We start from the raw sequence: 20,722 nt of genomic DNA on the forward strand, positions 1-20,722 counted from the left end.
GCAACTCTTCTTATATCCCGCGTCCTGTATCGGAAATTAGGCATGAGGATAGGAATTCCAAAGCCAGCAGCTCCCCAATTCTCAAAGGAAGTGTTTTCTAAATGAAAGAAAACAAATTAAAAAAACCAAATCTATAATATCCTGAAATCTCTAACCTATTTTGAAACTGTCAGATTTCTTAAAGTTCAGGGATTGGCAAAATAAATAAGTGAAACTTCAAAGCTTAAATGGACTTTACCATATAAATCAAGAAGCAAGTTAACATAGGCTGTTTAACTAGAATATATGAAAGTCCCTCACTCCATGGGAATAGATATTTTAATAAGTTTCATGGATGAACATCAACCTAAAGTGAGATGCTGCTGCACTGGCACTGGCATCTCTTAGTTTTGTTAACAACTTGCTAAGTTAAATGACTCGAATTTATGCATGGTGCTGGGAAGTACAAATGGAAACATGTGAATATGTTGGGATAGCTCGCAACCAACAAGACAAAATTTCACAGAATGAATGTCAAGTCTCAAGGTCAGAAAGGAGAAAGGGCTCAGGATTATGGAGGGAGTTTGGTGAAAGAGTCAAGACTAAAACAGGTCTCCCAATGCCCCCTCCTAGGATTATTAAAAACTCTCCTTGGGGATGCTCAACACAGTCACCATTCTAGTTATATCCTCTAATCAAACATCTTCACTTTGGATGAGATGAGCTAAGTAAGGTAACTAGAATTACTCACAAGGATCCTATGTCCAGTGATGTTATGCAAAAGCAAAGAAAACAGTAGGATACTTTGAAAAGGCTTCAAGATATCACAATTTTTAAGAACGCAAACATACAATATACAACCTAAGTGTTTCAGGTCTTACCCTAAACTTAATGAGAACGAGTTGAAGAGGCTAAAAGGTCCAGTTTCATCCTTTCAGTTAAATGCTCCCACCAAGAATTTATAACAGATGATGGGAATGTTGTCATATGCATTATACTCAACCCTATTGTTATATACATTTCCTAGACAGTGGAATTAAATACATGGAAGCTTCAAGTAACTTCTTTGTAATTAGCTGATCCCACATCATTGATTCTGGGGATAATGGCAGAAGGGGAATTATTTGTATCCATTTTTGCTCAATCTAAAAACTATATTCATGGATGTCCCGTTCTGAGAAGATGGAATAGGCATAATTTCCCCTATCTTTTCTGAGTACACCCAGAAACCATGGAACTTATATATAGGTCACACATACGATTCTGAAAGGTAGAGAGAAGACAAACTAACTAGGGACTTCAGGACCAGAGGGACAACATGGTAGTGACTTCCCTAAGTTTCCCCCCCACCATCCATATATTCCAAATTCAGAGCTGAAGAAGCTGGTAGGTCAGAAATGCTAATGGTGCAGATTAAAAAAAGCCCCAACAAAATCCAGCTCTTTCTAGTAAAAGGACCAAGAAAGGGGCAGCCTTGCAAGATAGAAAATTTTTAGACAATAACCACTCTTCTCCAGCCAAACTCCACAGAAAAAAATTGTGGCCCCACTCCAATCTATGCCAGAAAGGCTTAGTGGAAGCCCCGACTTCCACCCTCATGAGGCTGTAATGAGGCGCCCAACACTCCTGCTGGGTAGTGTCAGAAAAGACCAGGTAGGGAGCCGGTTCTTTCATCGCTATTGGCTGATAACAAGTCCCCTCTCCACCACAATGTCAGTGGTGACCACACAGTGAGCCAGAGCTCCCACCCCCGCCTTGCAGAAGTGAGCTCTCCCAAACCTGTACAAGAATATTTATAGTGGTTTTATTCATAATATCTAAAAACCAGAAACCAGATGTCCTTCGATAGATGATTAAACTGTGGTACATCCATACCGGAATATATCACTCAGTGATAAAAACTTAGAGTATGCAACAACCTGGATCAATTCGCAGAAAGTTATGCTGAGTGAAAAAAGCCATCCCCCCAAAATGGATAACCCAATTTATTATAATTTTGTCAAAATTATAGAGATGAAGAAGAGATTAGTGGTTGCCAAGTGTTAAGGAGAGGGTGGGGTGTAGCTATAGCAGGGCAATGTGAGGGGTCCCTGTGGTGATAGAGATGTCCAGTGTCTTGGATTCTATCACTTTCTATATCCTGGTTATGATATTTTACTGTTATTTTCCAAGATGTTATCATTGGGGGAAACTTGGTAAAGCACACATGACATTTCTATGTATTATTTCTTATAAATGCATGTGAATCTACAATTATCTCAAAATAAAAAGTTGAATTAAAAAAAATAAAAAATCCACTACTCCTTTTCAAGGAGTCCTTGCTAATGCAAAAAGGCAAGGAAAGGAAATAAGATATACAGATTGGGAAGGAAGACATAAAACCATCTTTGTTTGTATTTAACATGATTGTCTACGTATAAAATATGAAAGAATTGACAAAAAGCCCTCCTAGAATTAAGAAGTGATTACAGCAAGTTTGCAGGATACAAGATTAATATGCAAAAGTCAGTTGTTTTCCTATATGCCAGCAATGAATAGGTGGAATTTGAAAGTAAAACCACAAGAACATTTGTTGGCACCCCCCAAAATGAAATACTTAGGTATAAATCTAACAAAATATGTCAAGATCTATAGAGGAAAAGTACGAAACTCTGATAAACGAAATCAAAGAACTAAATAAATGGAGATATTCCGTGTTCATTAATAGGAACACTCAATATTATCAAGATGTCAGTTCTTCCCAACTTGATCAATAGAGTCAATACAATTGCAATTAAAATCCTGGCAAGTTATTTTGTGGATATAAAGTTTATACGGAGAGGCAAAAGACCCAGAATAACTAACATAATATCAAAGGATAACAAAGTTGGAGGACTGATGCTATCTGACTTCAAGACTTACTATGCTACAGTAATCAAGACAGTGTGGTATTGGCAAAAAAAAAAAAAAAAAAGACAAATAGACTAATGGAACAGAATAGAAATAGACCACCATAAATACAATCAACTGATCTTTGACAAAGGAGCAAAGGCAATTCAATGAAGCAGGTTGACAAATGGTGCTGGAACAACTGGACATCCACCTGCCAAAAAAAAAATGTATCTAAACACAGAGCTTACACCTTTCACAAAAGTTAACTCAAAATGAATCACAGATCTAAATGTAAAGCATAAAACTATAAAACATAAGAGAAACCCAGAAGACCTTGGGTATGGCGAAGGCTTTTTAGATACACCAAAGACATGATCTGTGAAAGAAATAATTGATAAACTGGATTTCATTAAAATTAAAAACTTCTGCTCTGCAAAACATCATATCAAGAGAATGAGAAGACATGCCACAGATGGGGAGAAAATACTTGCAAAAGACATCTCTGATAAAGGACTGTTATCCAAAATATACAAAGAACTCTTAAAACTCAATGATAAGAAAGCAATCAAAATAAAAAATGGGACAAATGCCTTAAGAGACACCTCACCAAAGATACATAGATGGCAAACAAGAATATGAAAAAATACTCTACATGTCATCAGGGAAATGCAAATTAAAACAATGAAATACCACTACACACCTATCAGACTGGCTAAAATCCGGAACATTGACACCACCTCACGCTGGTGAGGATGTGGAGCAACAGGCACTGATGCACTGCTGGCGGGAATGAAAAACGGTACAGGCACTTTGGAACAGTTTGACAGTTTCTGCCAATACTAAACATACTCTTACCATACAATCCAACAATTGTGCTTCAACCCAAAGGAGTTGAAAACTTACATCAGCCGAAAAACCTGCACATAAATGTTTACAGCAACTTTATTCACAATTGCTGAAACTCGGAGGCAACCAAGATGTCCTCCAGCAGGTGAATAGTAACTGTGTACAGACAGACAATGCAATTATTCAGCCCTAAAAGAAGTGAGCTATTAAGCCATGAAAAAACATGGAGGAACTAAATGCATTACTACATGAAAGAAGCCAGTCTGAAAAGGTTAAAATACTGTATGATTCTAACTATATGCCATTCTGGAGAAGGCAAAACTATGGAGACAATAAAAAGATCAGTGATGGTGGGGGTTGGGGAGAGATGAATAGGCAGAACACAGAATTGTTTTAGGGCAGTGAAAATACTCTGTATATTACAGTTGTGTTGCTTCAGGTTTCTTTCAGTTAGGAAAACCAAGTACTAAAGTAGGTCTTGTAAAAGTGAAGACGCGTATAGCAAACTTTCAGACAGTGAGGGAAACCTGTAGAGACATACCTCAGAGACATCGCAAGTTTGGTTCCAGACCATCACAATGAAGCGAGTCACATGAAATTTTTGACAAAAGTTATATTTACACTATATTGTATCTATTGTGTGCAATAGCATTGTCTAAAAAATCAAGGTACACACCTTAATTAAAAAATATTTTACTGATAAAAAATGCTGACCAATCATCCGAGCCTTCAGTGAGTCATAAAGAACACAATATATCCGCGAAGCTCAATAAAGGAAAACACGGTAGGACGAGGTGTGCCCGTGTATGTCATTGTACATTTGTCCAAACCCACAGAACGCACACCACAAAAAGTGATCCCTAAGCTAAACTAGGAACTTAGAGTGATTATGATGTGTCAGTGTAGGTTCATCTTTGGTAAAAAATGTACTGTTCTTGTGAGTGACGTCAATAACTGTGGCGCTTTGCAGGTGTGGAGGCAGGGGGTATATGATAAATCTCTGTATCTTCCTCTCAATTTTGATATAAACCTAAAACTGCTCTAAAAAAAATTCTTAGAACAAAAAAACCAAACCTGTATTTATCTTTGTTTATAGGCCTAAAGTTAACAAAGAGGTAGACTGACACGTCACACAACCTGGTTCATTTCCTAGATAACTTCCTCCTACGAAACAAGAGGCAACTTGTGTCCAAGCTTTATTTTACCTAATCAAGAGGGATTCCCCTGGTGGCCTCAGGTATTTGACATCTGCCCAGCCTATGAATCCCCTATTAATGTGTCTTTTAGAAACACCGAGTAATCTATTGAAGAAAGAAGAGATGACAAGATTATAATCAAGGCTGAATTTAAGACTACCCTTGTTACATTAGCCAAGTGAATTTTATTAATTTTTTTGCAGACAAAGATTTGCCCTGAGCTAACATCGGTTGCCAATCTTCCTTTTCTTTACCCCTCCCCAAAGCCCCAGGGCATGGTTGTATTTCCTAGTTCTAAGTCATTCTACTTCTGTGTGAGCTGCTGCCACAGCATGGCAACTGACAAAATGGGTGGTGTGGTTCTGTGACTGGGAAACGAACCCCAGCCACCAAAGCAGTGAGAGTGCTGAACTTTAACCACTAGGCCATCAGGGATGGTATGCTAGGTGAATTTTTTTGATGGCCTGAATGGATGAAGAAAAGTTGGAAACGTCATTTTCCTGCCCTTAAATTATCTTGTCATCCACAGCTTGGAAGCAGAATAGTTTAATGAAGTTTGGCAATCTCTCTAATAACCTTCTTATGCACACAGCCCTAAACTTAAGCATATGCTTTATATGTATTTTGTATATCTACAATTTTTAAGTTTGTCCTAACATAACCTCCTGGTATGAAAATCTTTTTATACCTTTTGTTACCAAAATGAACACAATATGCATTAAAATTACTAGAACCATTTGAAGAAGCCAAAGTAAGGCAGTTTTCATCCTTTGTTTAGGAGAAAAATCATAAAAACACCACTTTTATCCACCTCTAGTAAAGAATGTGTTCAAGGGCCGGCCTGGTGGCGCAGCGGTTAAGTTCACACGTTCTGCTTCTTGGCAGCCCGGGGTTCGTTGGTTCGGATCCCGGGTGCGGACATGGCACTGCTTGGCACACCATGCTGTGGTAGGCGTCCCACGTATAAAGTAGAGGAAGATGGGCACCATGTTAGCTCAGGGCCAGGCTTCCTCAGCAAAAAGAGGAGGACTGGCAACAGTTAGCTCAGGGCTAATCTTCCTCAAAAAAAAAAAAAAAAAAGAACATGTTCAAGATTTTCTATTCAACTACAATATTTTGAGAAAGATCTTTATTTGCTTTATACAACAGTAAAAATTATATATTACACATTAACACACTATATATCACCAAGATATATAAAATGTTGCCTACCAAAACAGTTTTACTGTTAAAAAACACATACACACATCCCTAAAAGTGATTTTTTTAAGCTGTACATTTTCTCCAAAAGAAAAAATTCCTAGCTTTTACTGAGAAAAAGAAAAAAAATTCAGATACATTTGCAAAGAATGATTCCATCTAAAAATTTTTTCTCAAGAGAAATCTGGGAATCACTGCATCATTCATATTTTCTTCTTCTTTCTCTTCTTTTTTTCCAGTATTCCAGCCATTTTCCTCTTCTTGGCTGACACCAGGCTATCTGCTCCCGCTGGCTTCTCACCGTCACCACTTGAACCACGTTTCCTAGTGTTAGGTTCCGACTGCCTTTCTTCTTCCTGCACTCCATCGCCAGATTCCTTTCTGTTGATTTTGGGCTGTTCTTCTTTACTTACTAAAACACAACAGACAGTGTATTTAAAGACTTTTTTCCCCCACAATGAAGTGAAGTTATCTGGGTCTCCTCCACTTCAACAATTCAAGAGATGACAGATTATTCGATTTTTTTAAATGATCGCTTTCATTTACCAGGAGAAGGCTGTGCAGCCGGAGGCAGGCTTTCCTTTACGTCTGTCGCTCTGTCTAGCCAGACACCAAGACACGTCAGCCTGGAGTTCGTGTTTACTTCACAGAGTAAAGACGGGGGAACTTTCTAAAACAGAAGAAAGAAAAATTTGTAACAATTTAACATAAGGGAATTTTACATAATTACTTTTCTTCTTCCATAACATACGTTAATTTAAAACTTAGTATATTTTCTTGAGGATAAAATATGCTGTTCAGAAGAAATCTATTACCTTGATTCATGATTGATTTGACTATGTCCTCTACAGAGCCAATTTCTGAGTAATAAGAAATCATAAACTCACTAAGGAAAGGGACTATGTCTTTCTCATTTCGAGGTTTTAACAAAGAACCTTGCACAAAGTAGATACTGGACAAACCATATTCACAGAATGTGCTTATGAGAGAACTAAGAATAACAAACCAAGCATCTGTGAGAGGGAGACTACCGAAGGGAATTTTACAATTATCTGGTTCAGAACTATTGCTAGTTTCACAATCAACCAGGAATTTCCAAATTTTTTTTAGTAACGGCAGTATTTTTTTTTTCTTAAAGATTGGCACCTGAGCTAACAAGTGTTGCCAATCTTCTTTTTTTTGTTTCATTCTTCTCCCCAAAGCCCCCCATTATATAACTGTATACTCTAGTTGTGGTCCTTCTGGTTGTGGCATGTGGGACGCTGCCTCAGCGTGGCCTGATGAGAGGTGCCATGTCTGCGCCCAGGATCCGTACCAGCGAAACCCTGGGCCACTGAAGCAGAGCACGTGAACTTAACCACTTGATCTAACAAAATCTTACAGAGAACATCAATATAAAAGAAAAGAAAGCACTTCTGATTGGAAAAGCAGGAGTTTTGGAATCCTGCCAGCTCAGACTCACCAATCCAACCCAACCCCTTAGACAGCTCTGTGGAACCCTAACTTTACAACTATAAATTGATGAATCCCTGAAAGAGAATTAAAAAGTAAAAAGTTTATTTAAAGATCTCTGCCTTCTGATCCTTAAAAAACTTCCACCTATCTTATCTCAGAGCAATACTAAGACTTGCATTAGAGGGTATTTATATTGTGCTAAGTCACCGACCTTATCCTGTTGGAGCTTCCACATTTTGATGAAGCCATCACTCGATGCTGTAACAATAACATGATGTTCTGGAATTTCAAAACTGAACATGTCTTTTACCCTAGGAGAGAAACATTAACACCATAAAAGATCCTTTCTTCCAAACAGTACGATACTGTTATAAAACTTCTATGCGCATGGTCTCCTGATTTTTCAACGTTTCAAGTGCCAAACTGCTCCATGAACGGTACTAAAATATAACTATACTTCACAATCCTGTGAGTTAGTGAGTCATTTTCAGGGTCTAAATTTCAAGACAAAATTCACTATTAACCATACCTTAAGAAAAAGTTGAAAAGCTGATAACTATAAATAATTAGGGTATCACAAAGGAAATAAAGACACTTAAGTCCCTCACCTCCAGAAGCTATGAGTGCAGTACAGAGAGAAAAGACAAGAGAGAAGAATCACGGCCTCCTCCTATGCATCCATTTCCCTGGTCTCTAGTGCCACCACCCCTAGTCTAAGCTATTGTAATTTTTCTTCTGGATTATGGAGTAGCCTAATTGGCCTCTCAGCTTCCTTTTGTCCCCTAACAACTTCTAAAAATGTAACTGAAATCATGTTACTCCCAGGCTTAGAATCCTACAAAAAGCTAAGATCTGCTTTAACGTAACACAAGAGAGAAGTGGCTAGGGATATAGATGAAGCAAGAATGCCCAAAAACTGACAACTGCTGAAGCTGGGTCTGTGGGGGTTGTGTGCTTAAACTGGTCTGTCAGCTTTACATTTTTCCATAATAAGAAATAAATAAACCAAAATCTACAAGGGTATTTAGCATAAATCCAGACTCTTCATCATGGCCCCCAAGGCCATGCACTGTTTGGCTCACTCTGATCTAGTCACATGGGTCTTCTATCTGTTCCTCAGATATGACCAGCTTTCTCCCCCCAGGGCCACTGTGCCTGCGGGTCTCTCCTCTTTTTCTATCCCTAAGGTCCCACACCCTCTCCCCTGATCATGCCATCTAAATAACTTGCCCTTGTTATTCTTACATCATAATACTCTTCTATGTCCTTCCTGCTTCCTTGTTTGGCATCTGTCTGTTGCCCCCTACAATATAAGAGGCCCCAGAATGCAAGCTCTTGTCTTTTTTGTTCATCTCAAATACCTAGTGAGGTACTTCTAATGGATGCTCAAGGAATACTTAGGAAGGAATGGCCAAATACCGGCCTTGAAGAACGTGCTCACTTCCCAGTGCAGGGAAAACTAGGGCCTGTATACCGATTTCAGTATTCTGAGTATTTATAAAAAGAGATTTCTTAAGCTGACTATTATTTAGAAAATAAAAACTAAGGCTTATTTAACATGTAGAAGAAATGCAAGTGAAACACATTAAAGTACATTATCATCTTTTTCAAAATTATAAAGTGGAAAAACCAGGGGCAGAGCCAGACCTAACAGTCTGGGTTTGGATCCCAGCTCCATCACCTAACAGTGGCGTCATCTTGGCCAAGTCACTTAACCACTTACTCTTGAGACTCAGTGTCCACCCTAGAAGTACTGTGAGCAGTAAAAGGTAACAGAGACTGGAATGAAAGAGAAGTCAATAATGCCATTTATTTCTCCTGCAGGAAAGACAAACAGGGTAGAAAAGGGGAAGAAGTGGACAACGGGAATAAAGTAAAAGGGCAACAGTGGTCCAGGGCAAAGCTAAGACTGTTTCAATATTTTTTTCCCATTCAAATATGGTTGATTTCAGGCCCCAAGTCTAACAAAATTATTGGAAAAATATGTTGTGCAAATCACTAGTTCTGATGACAACTTCACAACTTTTGCATTACTAAGGCCAAGAAGACAACATTTCCACCATTCTTTTAGACTCCAGAAATCATACATATGTAGAAACGTCTATCTCTGGAGTTGCTCATAATGCTTTATTAAAGCATTGCCTACCTAACATTTATTGAGACTCTACACACATACACAGAGATTGGCCAAAAAATACCTGTTTTCATGAGCTTTAAATTGACAGAGGCACGTTAGTGAATCACAGTCAAAAAACCTTACAACTTCTTCATCTCCAGCCACTGCAAGCACAGACTCCTAGAAGAGAGGAAAAGAATACCATCCAGAACGTCATCAACAACTCTGACCATCACCATATTCACTGGGCTTCCATCACTGAAGGACTACTTACTGAAAGAAATGTAACAGAAGATATTCTCTTTTCATTTGTGATGGTGCCACTAACAGATGCAGTGTCAAGGTGATAGACATCTATTTTATTCAGTATGACAACTACATATTTCTCTCCTCTTGGGGACCACTCCACTATGTGAGCATCTGTAAGTTAAAAAAACAAAGCTTTTTTATTTCATAAATAAAAAATATAATGATCATAGTAGTCATAAAAATAGCAAATATTTACATTACCCATCTTTCACCTCCACTACCCTATTTAATCTTCACAACAAACTTACGATACATATTTTGTGAGTTAAATTTTAGGCAATAAAGTGAGTTCAAAGAATCATTAAAGGTCATGCAGCTGGTAGGTCACAGAGCCACAAAAGAATCCTGATCTAAAATGGGAAAAGAAAGTAACCTAAAGAATTTGCTCTCAGAGGTAACCACCATCACGCAGGGAAATAAATGTGTATATGAATGCACATAAGAGTGTGTGTGTATATTCACATTCCATCAAGTTATAAAATACATTCCAAACAAAAATACTCACTTTGTTTTATATTTTTTATGAATGCTGATCTTCCTTCCACAAGATTCCACGTTCTGTAAGACAGGAAGCTCACTTATGGCACGATCACTAACTTTTACTAGGTGTCAAGGTGAGCATAATGAAGACTTACTCAAATGATAACTCACTAAATACATTGCTATTTAGAAGTGGCATCTTTCTTATAGCAATATCTGAAATATTTATTATCAAGCAAGATTACCTGGTTCCATTCCCACCACCCTTTACTATATTTAATGTATTTAATACATTTTCAAAAGGCTTCACCTCCTAAAACATTTCTTTTTAGGACCACTCTCCTCTTCACAGCTTACAATGACTGGAATGTGATGTGCATGCTTGAATACAGAGCTTGTCATTTTTTCCCTACCATTATGAAAAGGTTTACTAGCTTTCAACATTTCCCTGTATCACAATATCTTTAAGTGGCTGACAGCGTGAAACAATACAGAAACAGCATCTAATTATTGTAGTAAAAGATACTCTAGTGGTGGGTTCTTGAACAAAGACCACAACTTAGTGAAGATGCTCTTTGGGCATTAATGACTTACCTTAACGTCTTATCTGTACCCACAGACAGGGCCAACTTGCCAGATGGGTGAATAGAAAGGAAGGTCACCTGTCCTCTAAAGGGAAACCAACAGTTAGCCCCCAACTTGACTGGCACGCAGAGACCACCAATGGGAAAGCGCAGGACTCACTTGTGAGCTTTAATCGACTTCAGGCATTCCCACTTCTTTGCATCCCAGACACAAATGAGTCCATCCTCTGCCCCGCTGATTAAGTGCCTGTTGCCATAGAATTTCAGGCAAGTGATTGTGCCTGTGGATAAACGAAGACAGGCAAAACTGATATTCATCTTGAATGCAAAGTCCATTTCTGGTCTGAAGGCTATGATGTGATAAGTAAAACATCCAATGTCTTAGTATAACTGAAATGTACCTTAAAGTCTTAAGTGAAGAATTACTTTTTTTCATAGTAAAACATAGTTTCAAGCCTATGCACATATTTTCAGCAGAGAGTTTCTCTAGCTGCAGATAAAGACAAACTGATCAGTTCACTTTCGCGCTCTGTGTTTCCATAATCACATATTTAGGAGATGGCTGGCTAGGACTGTTTGAGCAAAAGTCAAACAAACTAACTGGTTAACCAACTAACCTGGGGAACAAACCGACATGTACAGACGCATGACTTCTACTTTCTAAACAGAGTCAGCTACCCGATCATCCACGATCCAATCATTATCACTCCAGAGCTGTCTTTTTCCCAAAGTCTACACAGTTCTCACTCACTCACTGGTTCTCACTCACTGTCATAAGAATTTATTAGAACAATTTTATAAAATGTTACACTCTTCAACTATGCTCTCTGGAATCTCCTCCTCATGGTTAATAATTTCCCTACATCTTTTCACAAAGTTACAAAACACTCCACTCCCCTCTGCCCAAAGTGAAGCCTGGATCTCCCATGAATTTCCCCTACAGCTCCTGAGACTGGGAGACACATTGTCCTCAAACATTAAAAGGCTGGAGTGAACAACTAGAAGGACCTGCAACTAAGATATACAACTATGTACAGGGGGGGTTTGGGGAGATAAAGCAGAAAAAAAAAAAAAAAAGGCTGGAGTGAGGTGAGGTGAGGTGAAGGAAGAACCCAGCGTTCTTCAAGCTCCCAAAAGCAGTCCATGCCATTACACATGTACCCTCAATAAAATTCCCTGTCCTCTGAAGCTTGTGTCACCCAGCTTAACTAGCCCATGGCTCAGGGGTTGACAAACTACCGTGTGCAGGTTAAATCAGGCTGGTGGCCTCTTTTTGTAGATGCAGTTTTACAGGAACACAGCCTCGCTCATTCAGTTACAAAATGTCTATGGCTGCTCTTGCGCTGCAACAGCAGAGCTGACTAATCGTAACAGAGACCGTATGGCCACAAAGCCATGCTATTTACTATTTTGTCCCTTACAGAGTAAGATTGTGAACCTCTGGGTCATTATTGTCGCCCTGCACGCTTCCTGGTCAGTCCTTTACTCTGCCCTTTATACTGAAAGAGCCAAAGATCTCTGATGAATACTTTTGCACCCCCTAAAAAAGCACTAATAATACGTGGGCTTATGTACCACCTTCTTCTCAAAGTGGGAGACTTTAGTCATTTTTGCCCACGTTTCCCTCTTTCCCTATTATTCTGTTTCTAACTTTGGAAATTTTGCTTCTCCACATCTTCCTACTCCTTCTGCCCATAACTCCATCTGCTCCCTGGAAAAGAGCTCATCTAAACTGACTGCTAGAAAAACAGGATTTATACAAGGAATGAAGGAAATCAGGAAGCCTGCTTCATTCATTCCCCATGCAAACTCCTGCTAAGGAAGTCCTCTTCTTGTGGAACACCTGTACCGAGGGATACGGACAGACCAGATTTGTTTACCTTATTTCCTCCACACCTAAGGGAGAGAGAAGCCTTCTCCGTGTGAACTAGGATTAGGAGACAGTGAGGGAAACGAATGTATGTTGAAATCACTCAAAGCCCAGCTTCTGTGGAAAAGTAAGACACTTGTCAAAGTAACTAAGAACCATTTAACAGAAGGCCATTGACTACTCCCTATTTACTGCTAGAAACCAATGCTTGGTGTGGAACTTCTGAAATAGATGAAGATAGGGTAGGAAAAAGGGCACCTGTCTTATCTGCCTTTCATTGCAGGAAACCAACTTCCTTAGGTGAGTTTCCCAAACTAAGTACTAATCTAACTGATTCTACTATTTTAGGTTCTTCTTTTCCCTTTTCCTTCTTCTCCAACACACATTAAACCCCTTCTCTGTCCCCTGGGAGAATGCAATGAAAACAGCAGAAAATGTTCAATACTGAGGAAAAAATGACATGTTCAGTCTATCCCTTGATCCTGCCACTATCCTGGGCAAGGTCACCATCAGAAGGGGAAACACAGCCATGACTCCTTGACCTCAACTCTAGTGATCTTTGCCTCTTCTTTATTTCAGCTCCTCACACCTACAGCCTGGATACTGTTACACCCAGAGCTGCTCCACAATAGAACTCTCAACCTCTAAGAATCTATTCTCTGACAGCAACCTCCCATCTTTCCAGCCCTTTGATCACTCACACCCACCTGCTTTTTTATCTCAGATCTGTGGACCCTTGACATCCCATTTTCTCTAGGCTGACAACTTAAACTACCCTTTCACCCAAATCCTCAGTTCCCTTGCAAATCAATCCTTCTATTGCACACACCAAGTAATTTTCCTTTCTCTATAACTGACGTTATGCAATCCATAGCCTCCAGCTTCAATCAGGCAGGCTCTCATCAGTCCTTCTGCTTGTTCTCAGTCAGCACCTCTCCCACACCCAAACTGCCAGCACTTTCCTCAAGCCGGCACTGCTCCCTCCCATTCAATCCCTTACCTCCTCCTCCCTAGGAACACCAGGATCTGGCCCCACCTACTTCTCCAGCCACCCAACCTCCATTTTAACGTTCTCACAATATTAACCTGTTTACAGTTCCCCATGCACACCAGTGGTTAAAAACACAGGCTCTGGACCCAGGCTCAAGTGCTAGGTCCACTGTTTTGTGACATTGGGCAAGTCACGTATAACATCTTTTACCTAGGTTTTCTCTTCCATGAACTAAAGATGCAGTGTACCTTCTTGGCACAATGCTGGGTACATGATACTCCGTCAATAAAGTTAACTATCTGATGCTGCTACTCGTGCTCCTCATGCTGTCTGCTCTGCTGGGAATTCCCTTTCTGCCTCCTTGCAAAGTTCACCAGGATAAAAACTGACACTTCTCTTTTAAGATCATTCAGATGTCATTTTAAGGAAGTTTTCAGTGAAAACTCGCTTCCTCCCTCCTCCCCTTAGACTGACTTAAGTGTCTCCCTCCTGTCTCCCAATACAGACTGTGAACGTCTTAAGGACCAAAGAACCACATTTCTATATTTCGATGCACAGACTGTTACATAACAGACACTTAATGACTTGTTCAACTGAAGTCCAACAGTAAAGTAATAACACTTGAACATTATCATCTTAAAGGACGCCGTTTTCTTACCATTGTGATGTACTAGAGCCCCATGGTCTATCTTCTTTTTCATGTCATAAATGTGAATTGTTTCATCTTTGCTCCCAGTGACTACAAAACGACTATTTACAGCCACCGCTGACAAGGAGGCAGTGTGGGCGTGGTGAGTGAAGTCAGCCACAGGTGTCCATTTCTGCTGAAGAATAAAATATACGATCAATACCACAATCACATCATACTTCTCTAGAAACAGACAAATGCTCTCATGATGCATGAAAACTACCAATGGCTCCTACAAATGGAGAAAAGACTATGCAATGATATCTAGATTCAAACGAAGAACCTGAGAATTGAATAAGGAAGGTAAAGCAAGGAAACCCGAAGGCAACACTGAGGACCATGACTCCAAAACAATTATGAGAACTGGACTACAGGGACTTAAAAGTCCCACCCCAATCTTTAACTCCTTTATATATTTACTTATATGTGAGACTTCCATACCATTCATTCATTCAAATGTTGAAATTCTGATTTGAATTTATTCACTCAACTACTGAATGACTACTATGTGTTTGGCACCATCTTAGACAGTTAATATATAGCAGTGAACAAAAGAAACAAGAGTCCTTATTCTAATGGAGCTGCCATTCCTGTGGGAGACAGACAATAAACAAATTAATATGATGTCACATAGCATAATGACAAGCTCTACAGAGAAAAATAAACAAGGTAAGAGAATGTTTCCATTAATACCAATACAAGCCCTAGAGAATGACCAGTGAGGAGGTGTCAAGAACACTATGCTTCCTGACATGGAACATTTGGATTCGATAACTGTGACAGGTTAAGTACAAAGGATGACAGCTGAATACATATACAGACAAACACATACACATAACTCAAATTGAATGAGATGCATCAAGAAGTATTAGAAAAACCAACAAACCAAGGGGGTAAAAAACCCACCAAACTTCTTTGAACACACTTAAGATGTGTTTTTGCAAATTAATTCCCAAATAACTACAGTAACAGGCTGTCCTTCTGTCAATCAGGATGGAGGGATCCTCTTCTGAGGAAAGGCACAACATTTCCGAGGGGCTACTATGGCCGTAAATCAAGGAATAACCTCTGCTTGTGCACATTGCAGAAGGAATGCTGGCTATCTGAGCTACTGTCTGTCCAGGGTTAGAAGCAGTATTGGACTGGACAATGGTTAAGAGCTTCGTGTTAGAGACACCTGGGGATTTGAGTCCCATGTCCACCAGTTATTAGCTGTGTGGCCTTGACCTATCTCAACTTCAGGTTCCCCATCTGCAAAACGGGGATAACTGTATCTGCCTCAGAGGGTCGCTGTGAGGACTACTATGTGTCTAGAACATAATAAGAAACATTATTACAAAAAGAACACAATCAGTAGCATCATCTTCAAGTATTCAAAACATGTCACCTTTCAGCCAAAGACAGATTAATAACCAGAGTAGAAAATACTAACCAGAGCAGAAAACAAAATAAACAAAAGCAGTTAGTCAAGTCATACACTTCCAATTTTCCGGCTAATTCAAGACTGACATCTTGACTTCTTCCTAAAGAAGTACTCAATGAAATAGGTTTCTAGGAGATACTTAGGATTAGGGGAAAAACAATACTGGGCTATAAACTAGGAGACCTTATTCTTAGTCCTGGGTATGCCTTTACTTGTTCGACTACTGGCAATCTACTTTACCTTTTTATTCACACACCTACTAAGACACTTATTATATTTTGTTGTAATTTTTCTCCACGTATTGCCTCCTCCGTCCTCTCCCCGTTACATCGGGGAAGATCTCTAGTGCAGGATCCATACCTTTGGGTTCTTTGCACTTTCATTGCAAGTAATGGCCCCACGATAAGAGCCCAATAATTATGGATAGGTGTCACTTTATCGATGAGGGGTTTCTCCTGATCCAGCTCTAGTATTTTGTAAAATACCAGGACAGAAACTCAGTGAAAGATCAAACTGTCCTTTCATTAAATCTTGAACATCTAAATCGGCAGTCAACTTCTGGGAGATACCCTTCAATCCATAATCTATGACTCTCTTGCCGAAATACCAGCTTCCTTCGTGCACCGTGGTCAAAATGTGTACTATAACAGAGAGACATCATCTCGTCTTATGAAATGCCTACTCCATGTTTTAAAAGGCAAACTTATACTTCAGTCTCCTGAGTTTTAATTCATCAATTAATCCCTAAGATCCCAGACAGTGTGTTCACCTCTGGTGATATGTTTACCTGGGCCAGACCTGACCTTCCGGGGCTCCCCTTAGGTAGTCCCTCCGCGCGCCGGCTCTTACCTCGTGGTCTTCACTCGCCTTGGGTTCTGGGTGTACAGCGAACCCAAAAAGGACCTGCTCGTAGCAACCGGCTACCAGCTCCATTCAGCAGCGCACGTGCCTCTTCCGCGAGCCCGGCCAAACGCAGAAAAATGACGAAAGCGGATGCAAGAGGAAGGTTGGGGGGGGGGGAGGGCCTTCCTACGCCGGCGCTCAAATTTACGTCAAGACCGCAGGGCTGCCTCTTAGGCGCCTGCATCTGTGGAAAGGGTGTCAGCGCTCGCAGATCACGCGGAACTTCCATGAAGAGAATAAGGAAGAACTCCACATGAGAAGGTTCTCATTGCAAGGAAGAAAAGAATGGGGGTCTCGCAGGCATATTCTAGGAAGCTGTGAGCTCGGCGCTTCTGAGGGGAGTGGGGCGGGACATCCTCTGCGGAAGCCCCCCGTTTCCGTGACGTCCAAAGAAGGGGCGGGCCTGGTTCCGGCCTGGGCGGGAGTCGGTGAGGCTGACCGTGGCGATGCTGTGCGGGGAAAAAGTGTTACCGCCCATTTATTGTGAGCTGTGATGCTGGGGACAGGAGTTAGGTTTCCTTTTTGTGCAGGAAGCAGTGGAATGAGGCTTTCTCTCTCACCTTCTCTCCTAACAGGGCAAGGAGGGGTGGCACTTGGGGTCCCGGTTACGGGGACGGTGGCGAAGTCGGGTCCCTGGAAGTCCGCTTCCCGGGTGACTGCCTGCCCGGGGCCGGAGAATCCCGCCCTGCACCCCTTTCCTTCCAGCTTGGTTCGGTTGTCTAACTGTGGGGTCAAGTTAGGCAGCGTTATGGCACACCCAGGCGGGGGAGGAGGACTCTGGCTTGAGGGATGTAAAGACAGTATCTGAGGAAGAAACGCTCATCCTTGGCTTGCCTTTACTTGTTCGACTACTGGCAATTTACTTTACCTTTTTTTTTACTCATCCTTGGGGAGCGTTCCGGAAGGAAAACTCACTTTTTTTTTTCGTTTCACCACCTCGCCAGCTTAAGTGCGAAGTCAAACGTTAATAAAAGTAAAGATAGCCTTAATTTGTTATTGAGGTTTTGTTTTGTTTGGGGGGGCGCGAAATTATGCTCAGAGACTGAGATTGTATTTGCCAGTTTTTAACACAAGTTCGCTGTGGGATTTATAGTCGTTTCACAAACCAGTAGCATGCAGATTAAGATGTCTCTTAATAAGCCAATAAAAATAATAGCATAACATAACGTACTCCAGTGATAGATGAATCATGTTATTGTTCCAGGCAAGGAGAGATGACAGAAATAAGTGCGGCTGAGGTGTACCTTTTTATACGGTAGGCGCTCAAGAGAGATGGCTTGGCTAACCGAGAGCTGGCGTCCTGCTGCCGCCTCAAAAGGAAAGTGAAAAGGCCTCTGTTGCTGGAGCCGCTTGCTAGGGGACTACCGCTCGGATGTTGGCAGCACAAGATTTTCTCGAGGGCTTTTGCCACTGCTGCTTAGAGTGGCCTTTACCATGGCAGGAGCTCATGCCCCAGGGGTTTCGGAGAGCTGGCAGTCACACATTGCTTCCGCTTACTTAACAGGGGTAAGTCCTCAGAAATGCGTTGTTAGGTGATTTTGTTGTGCAAACAGTATAGAGTGCACTTACACAAACTTATATGGTACAGCCTACTACACACCCAGGCTATATGGGACTAATTTTATGTGGCCACCGTTGTATTTGTGGTCCGTGGGTTGACCAACACCTCAATACGTGGTACACGACTGTTTAGGTCAGCAAGGAGTCACCTTGCCCGACGCAAACTGAGTAGTCCTCACAAACTTTTATTTATAGTCTAAACGTCCATTTGCCGTAATTCCTTCTCCACATGTTCTTATTGATATTCGGCCCCCCCCCACCCCCAGTGTTTGTCATCAGCTCAGCTACTGGGTATTATCAGTGACGACAGATGAGATGATATGCTGATACAGCTTACATCACTCGTGTCAAAAACAACTTTGCTTCTAAGAACAACTTTTATTTGTCCTTATCAACAAGTGGATTTGAAGTCATGAAATACAAATTTTTGTAAGATTTGGAGATTCGGAGATGTGTTAGAAGTGACAGCTTTGTACAACCTTCCAACAGAGTAAATCCTGAAGCATGTAATTAGTCTCATAAATGCCACAGTAGGTCAGTTTGACAAGCAGGAGGTTAATGCATACGTTGATGTGCGTCCTTCAACCCCCATTTGAGCTATAATAGAATCCTGTAGCACTTAAAGACCCATTTATTTCTGGGAACGTTTGTTCTCTGGTGTTCTGAATTGTCAGTACCTGTTTAATTCAGGTTTGTTTTAATTGATGTTGGTTTGGGTCTTGTAGAAATGATTATATTTTGGATGCTCAGGTTGTCATTGCAGCACAAGGAAGGCCTTGTCTCGTGTGTACCTTACTTTGGCGACCGCACGTGTAAGCACTCCCGGGGCAGTGAAACGCTGAAGTCAAACTAATCCTCAGTCTCCTGGAAACCCATGTAGTTCTTCACTGTTTTATGGTAATTCCTTCCTTTTGTGGTAGTTATCTTCCTTATTGTGTGAAAAGTCACAAGTTATTATACTATTTAAATTATTTTCCTATTTACTGCTTCTTAACTATTTCCACCAGAGAACCACTCAGGTCAAAGGAGTGAGAATTGCTGGAGTGGGTGTCCCCTGGGCATGGGACAAAGAATGAGTAAGCAGGACATTTTTTTGAACTGTCATATTTTATCTTAAAAAAAATAGGACTTTTTGAAGTTTTCTCCATGACGTATCTGTGTATTTTAATGTGAAGGTAATATTCTCTCATCCAAAGAGAAAAAAAAACTTTGAATAAAACTGCTTTCCTAAATCACATGCTTTATGCATTCTTTTGCTTCCAGAATGTCCCTGGTGCCCTGAGTCTTTATCCCAAGGAAGGCTCACCTGCTGTTTGAGAAGAATCAGTACTCTTGTAATTGTGTTTTGAAGTGAATTTTAACTTAACACTATAAAAGGATAATTACTATATTCAGCACATACTACCAGATTGTCACACTTTTATCTGCTTACATATCTGCCACATTTTAAAGAAGAACCTGTGGCTTGAAAAGTCTCTTGCTCCAATCAGGAATCTTTTACAATATAGTTGATTTTAGAATGAAAACCATAGTGTAAGTGGTTTACTTTTTTTTTGTTTTTTGGGGTTTTTTTTTTTTACTGTTAGAAATTTGTGGAACCAATCTTAGAGCCCAGAAGAGTTTAGAGAGCATCTGGTCCAGATGTTCCTAATCTGGGGGAGTTCATGGATGTCTGGGGGACTTTGAATACCCTGAAATTATATGCAAAATTGGGTATGTACGTTTTTGGAGGAGAGCATTGATAAAATTTCATTACATTTTCAAAAAAATTAGTGCCTCATTAAATTTAAAATACACTAATCCAGTCTGAGGTTATAAATGCTGAAATAGATCCAGAAAAGGAACTCTTTCAAAACCATACAGCTAAGTAACAGACCCAGTGCTGCTACTGCTTTTTGTGTTTCCTTGGGCTCAAACATTCTCTTTAACAAAGAAGAAAAGTGGTTTCTCCTTGTCTAAAGAAAAACACACAATACAAAGTAATATACCTGTTCAACTGGATTCAAACTGAGCCTACTTCCTGCAAAACCTCCTGTTCTGTTTCCAAACACAGGATGTAAAAAGCCATTTAATCTCATTCTTGTGAAAACTGCAGTTGCCAAGAAACAACCAACTGTTCAGAGTTCATTAACACAACAGCACAACAGGATTTTTAGTTTTGCTTTTGAATTATTGAGAAGCTTTTCATGCGTGAGCCATGCGTTGATTTATTCATTCATTCAACAAATATTTATTGAGTGCCTGGCTTTGT

The 20,722-nt window shown here is 40.3% G+C and overlaps 1 protein-coding gene and 1 non-coding gene across 8 annotated transcripts in view; one reads left to right on the top strand and one right to left on the bottom strand.

Annotated features, from left to right (window-relative positions):
- Positions 1-6,006: 6,006 nt before the first annotated feature.
- Positions 6,007-17,628, bottom strand: PAK1IP1 (PAK1 interacting protein 1). 2 transcript variants are annotated; one of them, XM_070515632.1, is made up of 10 exons: positions 16,858-17,628; positions 14,556-14,718; positions 11,197-11,317; positions 11,047-11,121; positions 10,478-10,530; positions 9,938-10,083; positions 9,746-9,843; positions 7,759-7,858; positions 6,639-6,762; positions 6,007-6,504 (listed from the first exon to the last, which is right to left on the bottom strand). In XM_070515632.1, exons 1-10 carry the CDS (start codon positions 16,939-16,941, stop codon positions 6,296-6,298), a joined length of 1,173 nt encoding a protein of 390 aa, XP_070371733.1. In that variant the 5' UTR covers positions 16,942-17,628; the 3' UTR covers positions 6,007-6,295. The 2 variants fall into 2 exon arrangements, with proteins under 2 accessions (XP_070371733.1, XP_070371732.1); XM_070515631.1 differs by having other exon boundaries at positions 14,556-14,721; positions 16,858-17,009.
- Positions 17,289-20,722, top strand: part of LOC106833242 (uncharacterized) — a 68,780-nt gene continuing 65,346 nt past the window's right edge. For 5 of the 6 annotated variants that reach the window (XR_011505217.1, XR_011505216.1, XR_011505213.1 and 2 more), the window contains exons 1-3: positions 17,290-17,394; positions 18,116-18,417; positions 19,222-19,368. This is a non-coding gene — a transcript (uncharacterized protein). Of the gene's footprint in view, positions 17,395-18,115; positions 18,418-19,221; positions 19,369-20,722 lie in introns of all 6 variants that reach the window. The other variant, XR_011505214.1, reaches the window with a different exon arrangement.

Source organism: Equus asinus, chromosome 8 (genome assembly GCF_041296235.1).
Source record: "Equus asinus isolate D_3611 breed Donkey chromosome 8, EquAss-T2T_v2, whole genome shotgun sequence".
Lineage (NCBI taxonomy): Eukaryota > Metazoa > Chordata > Mammalia > Perissodactyla > Equidae > Equus > Equus asinus.